General features: G+C 42.6%; 1 protein-coding gene across 19 annotated transcripts in view; it reads left to right on the top strand.

The window, feature by feature from the left end:
• Positions 1-13,026, top strand: part of LOC111247409 (metabotropic glutamate receptor 5-like) — a 302,423-nt gene that overhangs the window by 204,353 nt on the left and 85,044 nt on the right. For all 19 annotated transcript variants that reach the window (XM_086983471.1, XM_086983477.1, XM_086983469.1 and 16 more), the window contains one exon: positions 9,479-9,662. In XM_086983471.1, coding sequence (XP_086839597.1) covers positions 9,479-9,662 — 184 coding nt within the window. The remainder of the gene's footprint in view (positions 1-9,478; positions 9,663-13,026) is intronic.

Genomic DNA, 13,026 nt, shown 5'->3' with positions numbered 1-13,026 from the left:
CGCCATTCCGATTCAACCTAGTCGCTCCTTATAAACTTGGTATATCCTCGTTCGGAGAATATAATTCGTCTTTTTCTATTCTCCTTGTAGTAATATAGAGTGCGTCTCTTTTTCCAAATACCGCGATTCCCGCCACCGTTCCTACGGGGAATCGACGGGTGGAAAAGCGCTCGTCAAAAGGAGGTTGCTGCCCAGCGACTGTACTGGTGATGAAGTCAAGACGACCAGCCAGCGGCGATATATGAAGCTGTCTCTAAATTACGAGCTGAGAAACAGGCCAACGAAAGAACTTCCATCTTTCGCAATCGTCAGCGAACATCCCCTGAGGATGAATGCCTCTGATGTTTTCCATGTTTATGAGATGCGATTTACTTTTATGTAAACAATACAATTATGCGTCCTGAAATTAGAGTGGCATAGAGTAGAGTGGTTTTAAGAAGAGTATAATACTGCAGTGACATGCACACGGAAGTTTCCTATCGAGTTTATCATAGAATCGTCGGCGCCGTTTGGCAAGTTACAAGTAAAGTTTAAAGCGTTCTAAAATAAATCTATTTTATAAGAACAGCTGTTAAAGCCAACAGCCGTCTGTACAGCTTTCGGGGACGATTGCCACAGATACTCACTACAATATCCCAATTGTCACAGAAGTATACATTTTTTTTTAATTAAATAAATGGTTGTGACTACTAGTATAAAAATAGAAATCGGTTAGGTCGGGTGGTGCTAATACAGGCGCGGCAAAGGCGGTATAAGAAAACCATCTCCAGCGTCTAGGGAGGTCCAGACACGTTTTAGTGCGGCTGAGTGGTACGGTTGAAAGATGAATGATAAGCAAGTATAGGTTAGTCAGACTACAGCTTTCCGAAAATGTGGACGCTGTTGTTATTGAAGGTGGACCACTTAAGTCCTACATTTACGCACAGGAAATGCGTACGCGACAATCCTAGACAAGGACAAGTGCAGCTAAGAAAATTATCTCTCGAGCGTTTTTCCCTTCCTAGGTATACGGCTTTAACGTAGCGTCTGCTACAACGATCTATATTTGGAGCATTTAAAGTCCATCAATGAAGTTCAAAATAGATTTCTGTTGGGGCTCATCTTTATCGTGCGAGATCATAAATGAGCTCGCACTGCTCGTACGCCAGAATGAGAAAAATACCGAAAGAAGTTAAGTTGAGAAGGTGGCTTAAGTTTGCAAAATAGCAGGGACATAACGAAACGAGTGTGTACCGTCAAAAAAGATAACCGTTCATGGGCAGGACCGTAGTGCGGTAAATTAATTTAAACCGACTCAGTTTCACTCTTCTATTCTATATTTCTTTCGGGAAATGCGTGCGGGATGCGCAGTAATAAAACTGCGTTCTTTTGCTCTTTCAATAGCTACTCGTTATCATTTTTTACACCCTGGTCATCGGGGCGTCAAATCGATTTGGCCCAAATCGATAGACAGAGACCCATCGAGCTCGACAGCTATTCGAAGCATCAAAAGTAAAAGGCTGATTGCGTGTTGACTCTAAAGGATCGGGATTCACCCTGCGCAGAATACAAGCCAAAATGTAAATGGGTCCGTTAAATCGGCAGCAGTTGAAACGGCCCTGTGAGATACGAGAGGCCCGCATCAACTCCAGGCAAGTCAATGTCGAAACGCATCGTTCTGAACGCAGTGTCTTCACTACATTGAAGCTTGCTCTCAGACCTTATATGGTGCGCGACATTGACTCCAAAGTAGATCCCAGACGTTTACCCGAAGCAGATTGGCCACGCCGACTGACTTGAGATAGCATTGAAATAACTGCTATAGTTGCAACGACAAACCAGTTAGGCGTCATAAAGTCTCGTCCTGCGACCCATACTCTTCTATTCGGCCGACTTTAGGCATGCTCGCTCCTTTACCTGGCATCGTCACCGACTTTGAGCTACACAGACAGTCGATACCCAGGGCTGAACTCTTATTGTCTGTTGCCAGCATACGACACTGTCATTGGGAACACAACAGTGAACCAAACTCTAGTGGCATACGGAGTTACGCTTGAAAACTTTTCGCTTTCATAGGCGGACTACCGAAGACCAGTCATTTAGGCAAATTTATTTTTGTTACTGGAATTGCTTGGTAAGCGTGAGCATTTTTCATGCCCACAAGCCTTAAACGAATCCCTCCCGAAGGGAAATGAAAAAGTGATTTCTTTTTTTAGGGAACATTGATACTCCAATATTTCTATTACTTGTGCTTATCTATTATTACTATAATATCCACAATGTGCAGAGTAATTGTTCAATCTAATTTGCTAGTGTACTCAACACAGTGAACAGGAGCTTGCAGCCTTTCGCATTCGGTAGATCGTCATCACTGCATATAATGGAAGCCAGCACATTGAGCGTTCTGCAATTTACTTGGACGGCAAATCTTCGTTTATCCCGCTAGAATCATTTAATCTTTATCAAGTCTGCTCTAGTAAATCTGGTGCGGCACAAAGTGACCTTTCCGAATTATATTTACGCAATTCTATAAAACCACAAAATGATCCATATACGTGTGAAATTCGTATGTAAGTTGTCGAAAAATTGTCCTACATATTTATTACAAAATTTTGAGCTCTGCTTTTACTCTAACTGTCGACTCTTCAGATTTCCAAGGAACATAGCGTCTGGCTAAATTTAAGCAAAGCTGCCCAGTATTTACTAAGTCTATTACGTAAGATATTATGCATTTACTTGGTAACTTTAAAAAAATACTTAAATATTATTTGAATGTTACGCCTCACCTAATAATTGTCTGTTAAGTTACTGATATTTCGAAACTAAGAAGCGTTATTGTGTTCGTACTCGCTGAACGTAATGGCACAAGTGAGTAAATCCTTTTGAGAAGTTACTAATTGATTACCCCCATAATAAGGCGCTTCACGAGCTATATGCTTGAGGCATATGGTTTTCCTGATTAATTTAATGTGTTAAAATACTAGATGTCATTATCTACACACTCTGCATAGGTCCGCAAGCTATGCATTTTGCAGCCTCTTCCTTGCTTGCTGTGGTTTGTTATATATGCAAACTTAATCAGTTGTAGTATGTAAGCGGGAATCTTCATTGTCCTTCGTTGCTTGGGAACGCCTAAAGCCTGTTGACTAAACCAAGGCTTAAGGCAAAGCCTTCCAAGTCGGCCTACACTCTGGGGAACGACGTAGAGGTCGTAATATCCGATGTTTCAAAAAAAAAGAGCAGGAAAAGGAGTCTGCTAAGCTAAACTGGATTCTCTGACAGAAAACACCACCACACTTAACCAATAATACTGAGCTTTAATAGATATTGACGCACTGAACGATACCTTTACTCAATAAACGATAAAGATCTAAAACACATGTTTATTATAACAAATATTCGAAACCTTGCAGTCCCTCTGTGTGGATGATATTTTGGAAATATATTGCTGAATGCAAAGGCTGTACTGTTTAGATATATACGATCATAATATATATGATATATATATATATATATATATATATATATATATATAGTGGGCCAAACCGCGAGTCTAAGGACTGTGTAGATCATACGTGATTTACATACGTAAAAGTCGTTAATCCAAGCCCCCTCAATAAAAAACACGCTGCGATTAAATAAGTACACAAACGTAAACATTGTACATACATATATATATATATATATATAAACATTACAGGAAAGAAGCTAGCGAAACGCCTAATATTGTATCTGATTTATTCAACAATTATTTAATATGCCATATAGCATTTAGCCAACAGTTATATTGCTCTCCAGTTTTTCGGCTTAAATTCGCTTTTGCAAAATACGCGTACTAGCCTGTACCGTGTAATAATACAGGGGCAAAATTGCGAAATGGGGTCAAAAGTTCAACTGAAGTTGTTAATGGTACCAGGTGTTTCTACTATTTAAAAATTATACCCTTACAGTTAATCTACGTTGAGTTAGTTGTATGTTCAAGTGGGGTACGCCTTGAAGAGGCGGAACGATTCGAACGAGCTTCGTTGTCACGAGAACAATGTTGGTTACGAAAACGAATCGTTACCGGCGTTAGTGAGGCTCAGCGTAATAGGCCTCTTTTGGCAGGTGTGGAGCCAAGGCCTATTTATAGTTTGCTGTATCAGCATAAGCGGTGACAATTGAATAATATAATGAGTAAACGTCAGTAAGTAGTCAAACTAGATGTAATGGCGTATGCTTGCAAGCAGATATAATAGATTATATTAGAATGTACGTAACACGTTTTTCGATTATTATAACCTTATTAACATGGAATAACATACTCCAGATTGTGGTTTCAGTATCTCACACAAAGTAATCTTAATATACAGCATCAGGTTAAATTAGATTTAGACTCAATGTTTAAAGTAACGTATTCAGCGTACACTTTAGATGTTACTTCAATATGGGGTTTTCTAAGCCGGCTAACTTTGTTACTATACAGCTGTGTACAACCATACACGATCAGACCTGGATCCTAAGCCGTCACAGACCGCAACCTGGAACTCACTTTCTAGAATTATTAGCTCTACAGTGTAAATATCCATCTTAGGTTATAGCGCGGTGCTTGCTGACACCCAAACCTTCGTCTAGGTCTGACGATAATGACCCAAGCTCCGATGACAGACCGGAAGTAACCAGACAAAAATTTAGTTTCGAAAGTGAACCATTGAGCTGCGTCCGATTGAGACTGGCTGTTGCCTAATTTTTTGTGGCTTCTATCACGACTGCTCGCTCTCTCACCGTCCATTTGCTTCCCGAGTGCCAATAGCCTAGCTTCCAGATGTCTGCTATGCGATGTACTGCTGACGTATAAGCATGCGACCAGCTAATTGGGAGATCCACGTTCACCATTGAAAGCATGCGACGGCTAACCGAAACCATATCCACAAGGGATAGCTGTCACAGAAGCTGCCGCTGGATCCGGTCTTGCTTTTATTGCCAGCTTCACGTACACTATTATCCACGTAGGATTCATTGCAGGTTGCGGAAGAGCCAGCTGTCCTGTTCAGGCAAAAATGATAAACACCGGACCCACGGTAGACTCGTGTGCATTGAAACATTACGTGACAAGAAGAAAAGCTGTAAAAGGTTTCGTTCACCTATATGCGAATAAAGCATAAGAATAGTGCTCCGCAGATGACTCAGACATTATAAGCATAATCTAAGTAGTGTATTTATACCTTTCTTCTGATAACTGGCAGCAACTGGTAAAAATGTTACACATATTTTCAAGATCAAATAGAAAGAAATAGAAGAAGAAAGAAACAAAATAATAACATCCTGTTTTATCCAGCTTGTTTAAGCTATGTAGCTTGTTTTATCCATTACCAAATCTAGATGTGAAATATCGGCGTAAAGTATGGCACGAAAATAGCGCCATATATATAGTCTTGTGCAAGACTGTCTTCAGGCCTTCAATAAAAAATGCTTGAACTTAAATAGTAGGATACGTGTGTGGGTAACGCAATTGGGTACTAGCCAACAATTCAGCGAACAATCGAAGAGACGTATATCATATTCCATAAAAACGCAAAACTACATGATTTGACAAAGAAAAACAAACATGTTTTGCCATACAGCGGCCTATCCGTCCTTATTAGTAAACCGATCTGGTGTCACGAGGTTTGGGAGGCCATTTGAACCTTGTCGTCCGCCCATAGCCATGCTAGCCCATTCATTAAACTGACCCTTTTGCACTTGCAAATTTACCCAGTTGAAGATATCTTTCTTCAACTGCTCTGACTGTGTTTAAATTGAACCCTCTGGAAACGCGCGCTACCTACCTGAGATCACTATTCATCGACAAAGTTGTGTGGCAGTTATCTAACACGGGGGAAGCAAACTAGCATATAGGGAACAGTTTGATCAGCGTCATATTTTTTATAATATGTTAAGCAATTTGCTTTAAGGTAAACAACAATTAGTGTGATATCAACAGAAACGGTTGATCGGTAGAACGGTAAATCCGACTTTGTCGGCGTACTGAGATTGCTTCCGCTTTTTTTACATACACTGGGATACTGGATATGGTTTGTGAGAACGGTTGATAATACGCGATGTCGCCATTCAGGCTGTAAAACCTAAATCATTCAGTATACATACCTTTCAACGTGCACACCCAGAAAGGTAATAAATAACCTTCTAAGTAAATGCTTAATACAATCAGTGCAGCGGTATATGTAAATGGCTCCATTTTTATTTCATCCGAGTTGTAACAACATTTCGCTTATTACCCTTATTTACTTGTATATATACCGTGAAAATCACAATACCCATTGTAAAGCTCTGCTTTATAAGATACATGTGCAAGCTATATCTATAAAACACCGTATAGTGAATTCATATCATTATCGGCATGCACTGGAAATTTCGCTTATGGCCATCAATATAGAGACAATATGTTGTTTATTCGCAGGATCTTTTTTTTTTTTTTTTTTTTTTTTTTGCTAGGTTTATAGCTTAATCCCATTGTTATAGACTTCAGGATTCTATAACGTTTAGACTTTTTGCTGCTCTTGATTCTAACTTATCATTTCCTTCCCATATATCCTGGTAAAGGTGCTGACATACATTATGGGGATTCGGCTCACTTATGCCTTATTGTAAGCAGTTATGGACAAGCGTTTGCTTCCGACCAGCTGACCTCCCTTCCGTCCTACTGATTCTATCTAATTTGCGTCATCAAATGCACATTCAGTACAAAGAGATGATATTTATCGGAATATGATCTGTTTCCCGTGTTGTCTCCTACTCGCTGGATGCTTTTGTTTATTAGCCCGTTTGACCGCGAGCTCCCGCTCACCACTTGCGATATGCCGGTGCCTATCTTCATGTAGTTAGTCTCCGTGTTCTTCATTCTCGCCTCTTGCCCCTCATCTTTCGACCTATGCTGGACCAACAGGCCATCGGACCTGCTAGGGATGAGTTTGTTAGGTTTCTCCTCACAAGCGCATGGCCCGCATTTGTAACCCGCAGGATGTCAATAAGAGGGTATTTTCGTTTTGTCGGAGCTCGTAAATGGGTGGCCGTTATTATTGGTGGTTTTGCTTTTCATCCTTAGATTTGCCGATAGCCGATTTTCTTTTCAGTCATTTTTCGTCGTCGCCATCATCTTGGTTCTTTGCAGTCGCTTGTGTTGTAGTCGTCTGTTGAGAAAGGACGCAGTTATTAGACAAAAGTGGCCGCCGATCGATCGCAAACAGGGTAGAATTGTCGCATGAGGGAAGGGGAGCTTACGTTGAGTTTGTGCAGTGTATGAAGAGCCTGCATCACAGTACGCTTATCCCTACGCTTTATCTCAGGGTCTTTCTTTTCACCGTCTTGACCACCATTTGCACCGCGACTGTCACTAGTAGCAATGTTATTCTGATCACAACTCCGTTGGCTATCCATTGTCGTAACACGTAGCAACGCCGCATATTTTCCATCATTAATATTTTTGAGGCGTGAATTATATGTGAGTATACTGTAAATGTATTTGTTTTGCACCCCAATGGATTTCCTTTTCCACTTTTAAGACCATTCACCAGCGAAGGTTCTCCACTTGCCACACGGGTTGCTCGCATGCAGACAAACTACCTTACTCGTGTTTTCGCTATTTGTCTTGCTACCTCTGGCGCGTGTGCAAGCTAACCTAGCGTGTGCCTCCCCCTCTCTTCCGTCCCTGGCAATACTTGTGCGAGCCTATCATTGCAGATACATGACACTATGCACAGTCTTATCATACGGGGTAGCGGTCATCATATGTCCATTTGATGAGATTGAGGATATTGTTACGGTTGAGGTTGTGATCGTTGGCGTACTCCGCATCATCGACGTCGTGTTCAAGGCAAAGCAAGGGGGTCGGTACGGTAAGGAGAAAGAAAGACTTTAAGATCAAACGGAAGGAGACCATGATTACATTACAATACAATGCAACACAACGTCATATGATGATCATCATCAACGACATAGAGCCGCGGTAACTATGAGGGATGCGACATCAGGTTGTTGCTGATGTCATTTCGTCTGTATCCGCCGTCGGCAACATACGATGACAACAACGAGAGTAAGCTATAGGCTCCTGTGTGCCTCCTGCGGAGTGTTATCTAACCGTGTATGCCATGACCGCAGAACATACATATAGAACACAGGTCACGCATACATGCATACGAGTAGGTACCTAACAAAGAACCTGGGGCGACAGTGGAAAGTAGCTCGCTTTTTTTACTTCTTGCTATTTTTTGTGACGACCCACAGCAGTTCATAGAGGTACATAAGTATACGAACGCCATACTGGACACACATGCGACCATGCACAGGATACTGGCATGTAAACAGCGATAGCAACAATGTAAGTGAACACGAAATGGCAACTGTAATAGAAGGAAAAGACAAATTAACAGGGATACCAGCGAAGGTATTGAATAGCCATCATGAACGAATTGGCTGGGCGTCGTCTTGCATCGACAGCGATGCTCTTTTTCGTACACGCAGCTACACACAAGTCCCAAACAAACAGAGGCACATGCAAATAGACACTCGTGCAGACGTATATACGGCATGTGCTACGTGGCCAAACGGGACCAACAGCTGTCCTTATCCTTCGTACAATTCTTCGTATAGGGTTATATAGCAGTCACTAGGTCCACGTATATAGATTCCCTAGCTCTTCGTCCTTTCCCTAAATAATAGCTAATAACACTCGAACTATTAAACGATCTCCAAATAAGGGTCAACTGGAAAGGTGATCTGATCAGCCTGATCTGCACAGGTGGTTCCCCGCTGCGGGTTTACCAGGCCGCCGCACCCCAGGGGACTCGTTGCGCAGTTAGGGCTATATTCACGTGGGCTTATATAACCACCATACGGTAACCTACTTCCTTTAACTAGCGAATATGATCCTGATGTAAGAAAAACACTGACAAAGATGGAACTGACTAAGGAGGCATTTAAGAAAAGGCCAGTCACAGCTAGCGTTACTGCCACAAAACGAGTGAACGGGAACAGCTACTCCTTTCTGAATGTTTTTGTATATCAACAATTGATTTCAGGATTAGCTAAGTTGAGTCCCTGAGATGTAAGCGTTGTATTATTCAGGAATCAATGCGATTCTCAAAGACGCAACTCTCCCATGTTCTCAAAACTTTAAAATAAAGCAACATGACGGTTTTGCTCTGTAGAGCTATTCACTCATTACTGGTATATACTTTTTCGATGTCTAAGTAGATGCAAAAAGTCAGCGTATTGGTTAAGTATTTCATGACTCCAAGCAGCGAGGTCTTACAACGTTTATTTGTCCTCTTATCTCAGTTCTCATGCACGTACATAGACCTACATCCTCTGTTGTATTTTAAAGATAAATCAAGAGCTTTTTTATAAAAAAAAAAAATGTATACGTATGCTCTTCTCAATTATTATCTAGATACATATGTATTAAGACACTATTCTGCCGTGACCTTTCATCTACGTGTTTTACTTCGGCTGTCGCTTCCAGGTATGACATCATGAACTTTCAACAGGTGAGCCCGGATAAGTATGACTATGTGCAGGTGGGCGCCTGGGTCAATGGCATCCTGAATTTGACAGCGCCCATACAGTGGAGCCCGCAGTTCCATCTTAAAGCCGACTCTCCGCCAGTGTCCATCTGTAGTAATCCCTGCCCCAAGGGGCAAGTCAAGGTTAGTAAGTAGTAGTGGGTGCCTGCTGGTGTGAATTCACTTTTTGCGAAGGTTTACCCAACCATATATGCTATATATGTGTTTGTCTATTATATATTGCTTCTCGTGTAAAGTGTAGCTCTCTCTAAAATGAGTTTTGAATGACCTTCATCTTCGGCCTGTGCCACTCCAACCGTTTCATTGTTCCTCTGCGATAGGTCCAGCACAGCTCAGCATCAGATATGATTGTGCGATGCGTTTTCCTGAATCGCTCCGTCGTATGTTACTGGTTTGCGTACAATTTTTGCCCAGTTTTGGCAAAGAAAAACTTTGTTTGTGCGTGTTCGTAGTCGCTACACAACGCAACTTCTCACCGCCATGCGCAATGGTTGTACAGCACTTTAAGACCAGCAAATCTGAAAACAAACCGGTCTTCCCTGACGTCCTCCGCTCTGTTTTATTATTCGTAATTTTTTGTTGCTCGAGCCGTTAGTAAGCGAAAGAACACGTCGGCAGTACGTAGTAAGTCGCATACATTGTTTGCGTCGTAGATTCACTTCTCAGATAAAATTAGAACGTATGTCGCTCTCGATGCATAACACCTTTCGGCTTAAGCCTAGCGGGAAAATTCAAATTTGTTGTTGGAAATGCTTTATGTTGTGAGGGCTCAAAGCAGAAAGCGGCTTGGGGGGCGGGCACGAGTAATGCCTGAAGCTGTGACGAAAGCGGTTTTGTGTCGGGAAAACGTAAAACAGGTGGGCATGCTTAGCATGGTAACACCGCTGATGCTGCCGCTGGTCCTGTCATCATCGACCGTGAGAAGCGCCGCAACCACTTATCTGATTTTAGTCTCACATAGAGTCAAGAGGAACCTGGTGGGATGCTGTAGAACGAAGAAAAAACAAGGGACAAACTAGTGGCCGCATGACAGCCACAATGCCGGCGACGACAGGACCAATCGACAGGGAATATATACAAAAGAAAAGTGGAAAGCCCTACATTGAAGTACGATCAGTGTTTAAGTTGATCCCATGTCTACATGGAATTATTATATACATGTTTTCGATCTCATATCTTTGAGCTCTTGAATAGTTGTTTCGCATTGGGTATGTGTGTTACCACTAAATATAGTTAGATTGGTTGAGTGTTTAAAACGTTGTCTATAATTTATTCAATATTAGAAACGGTGATAGTTTCGCCGCGTAAATAGGTTGTAGTTGGCGCTGTGTAAGAGTTACAGATTAATTTTTCTTTCTGACAGAAAAAACGTCGTCTTACGGTTGCCGATGTTAGACAATAAATATGCTCGAATCGGATTGTTTATATTGTCTAATCCTATATAACTTGTCGTGTGTTACATTCTTTGTGAATGTACGTGCTTCGCCCGTTCAGAGGCTTCAAGGGCATTTTATAAGCCGCCTGTTTTCGATCCTTAAACTCTGCCTAAGGTGAACGGGCTCTGTCATGAAATCACTGACTAACGGGATAGATCAATAATGCAGAGGATCAAAGCCGTGAGTTTTGAGGCCGATTGCAGAACGTTTTGTGTGTTTTAAAGGTATTGCCTTAGTAATCGTTTATAAAAAAAGCATATATTTGTTTTGGTTCGAAGTATATGTTTTGCTAGCAAAACGTTCGTTTCTTAGAGGCATTTTTTATTGCACGTTGCTCTTTTCGACCGTAATGTACGATATAGTGTAAGAAGCACGCTTCATCGGGTTCCTGATCTTTACTACACAGCGTGGTGCTGGCACGAAAACCAAAGCGAGCTCGACAAAACCTGGTCTCTCTTGGTAGGAACTTTTCGTACCCTCCCTTAACACTATGGTGTCAATCACATCCCTGCGGTCAGAATCGTATGTCCCAGCGTCCCTGACTGACGCTGCTTCCAACACCTCATTCGCTCGGCTTTCGACACGGCCTTCGCGCGTCGCGAACAGCAACGCGACACGCAGGTTATTTGGCTTAAGCTGGGAGACCTGCCGCGTTACGACTTCCAGACTTCGCCAGAACTTCAAGACAAGGAAGGCACAGCAGACAGGCAGTAAGGGTGGTCCCTTTCTTCGCATCTTACACCGCTGCGTCCGATGCCTGTCCTGACCTGTCTCAGCATGCAGTACTAGCAGCGGCCGTCGCGGCCCCTGCCGCAGCCACGATCGCCTCCTTCCATTTCTCCACGCCCTATCTGCGTATCTGCCGGAGTTTGCGCCCTTACTCCGCACCAAGTCACCGAAGCCAAGCTACTGTCAACGAACGAGTCGTGCAATGGTGTATGTATGTGAAGACAACAAGACTTTGCCTTCGTGTCTGGATTTCTTGCCTACCTAACTAATTGTTCGAGGCGCTACCGCTGCAGCCCCATTATCTGCCTCTTATCTTTTCCTGCCAGCCTTTTTGTGCCGCCCCTATTGGCCTAATAAGTGAGCGTTTAGAAGAACACTACTCTTGCATTCACAAGCAACCTCGCTTTATGTCTTATTTTTATCCAGGACTTACGCTGAACAGACGTAGCGAAAGTCTGCGAAAGCTGTCGACGAGAATCTGGACGTGAAGAAGATGAGGTGAGGATAAATAGAAGAGGATAGTTCCAATGGGGTTTCTGCTAATGACGGACAAACAGCCAGTCTGCTGACGCTGCTCCTGTTTCCGCCGCTTGTATTAATGGCTGCTAGCTAGTGCCTTAGCTAACGCTAAGTACATGCTCTATGACAGCTCGCCGTTCAAGACCTGCTATCAGTGCGAAAATCCTCGCTTACCTGGAGGAACTGCTGGATATAACTAGCCCCTCCCAGGTCGCTACTTATTCTGAGGCCACCCTGTCCCCATATTTGTTAGCTTCTTTCCATGTATCGCCGGCTGCGGGACTTTTCCGCCGCGAATCAATTTCACGGGAAAGTTATTTCGCTCTTTGCACTGGCGCTATGGTATGGAATGTATTTTTTCATTTGTTTGTCCCTTAGGCGATCACTAAAGAGGAACATTATATAATTAAAACCAGAGAGCAGTGCAGCAGTGTATAATTTTTCATCGAGAAACAAGAACGTAGTTGCACTAGAAAGGCTAAAACGATGAACGATACGATAGCGTCAAAGGTAGCCTGTAATAGTACGGATGACTGATAAAGCTGGCGTAAAAAGTAGATCGATGTTGAATGTGCCGTGTATAAGAAGCAATCATTCTTACGAACCTAGAATACCTGCTGGTTTTGCAACGATGAATCTGTAGCTGCAGCAGGCCCACAGACACAAAGGTTCCACGTGTGATAGGTACATGAGCTCTTGTCACGAGCTCAGCCCGCTGCTGATACGACGTTTCCGAGATTGAGAGAAAGCGAAAGTAAGAAGAGTCGCTGTTTCAGCCAACGGGCTCCCGTAAGACCCTCTGG

Source organism: Varroa destructor, unplaced genomic scaffold, assembly GCF_002443255.2.
Source record: "Varroa destructor unplaced genomic scaffold, Vdes_3.0 BEIS01000003.1, whole genome shotgun sequence".
NCBI classification, from domain to species: domain Eukaryota; kingdom Metazoa; phylum Arthropoda; class Arachnida; order Mesostigmata; family Varroidae; genus Varroa; species Varroa destructor.
This window is presented reverse-complemented; position numbering and strand designations above follow the sequence as displayed.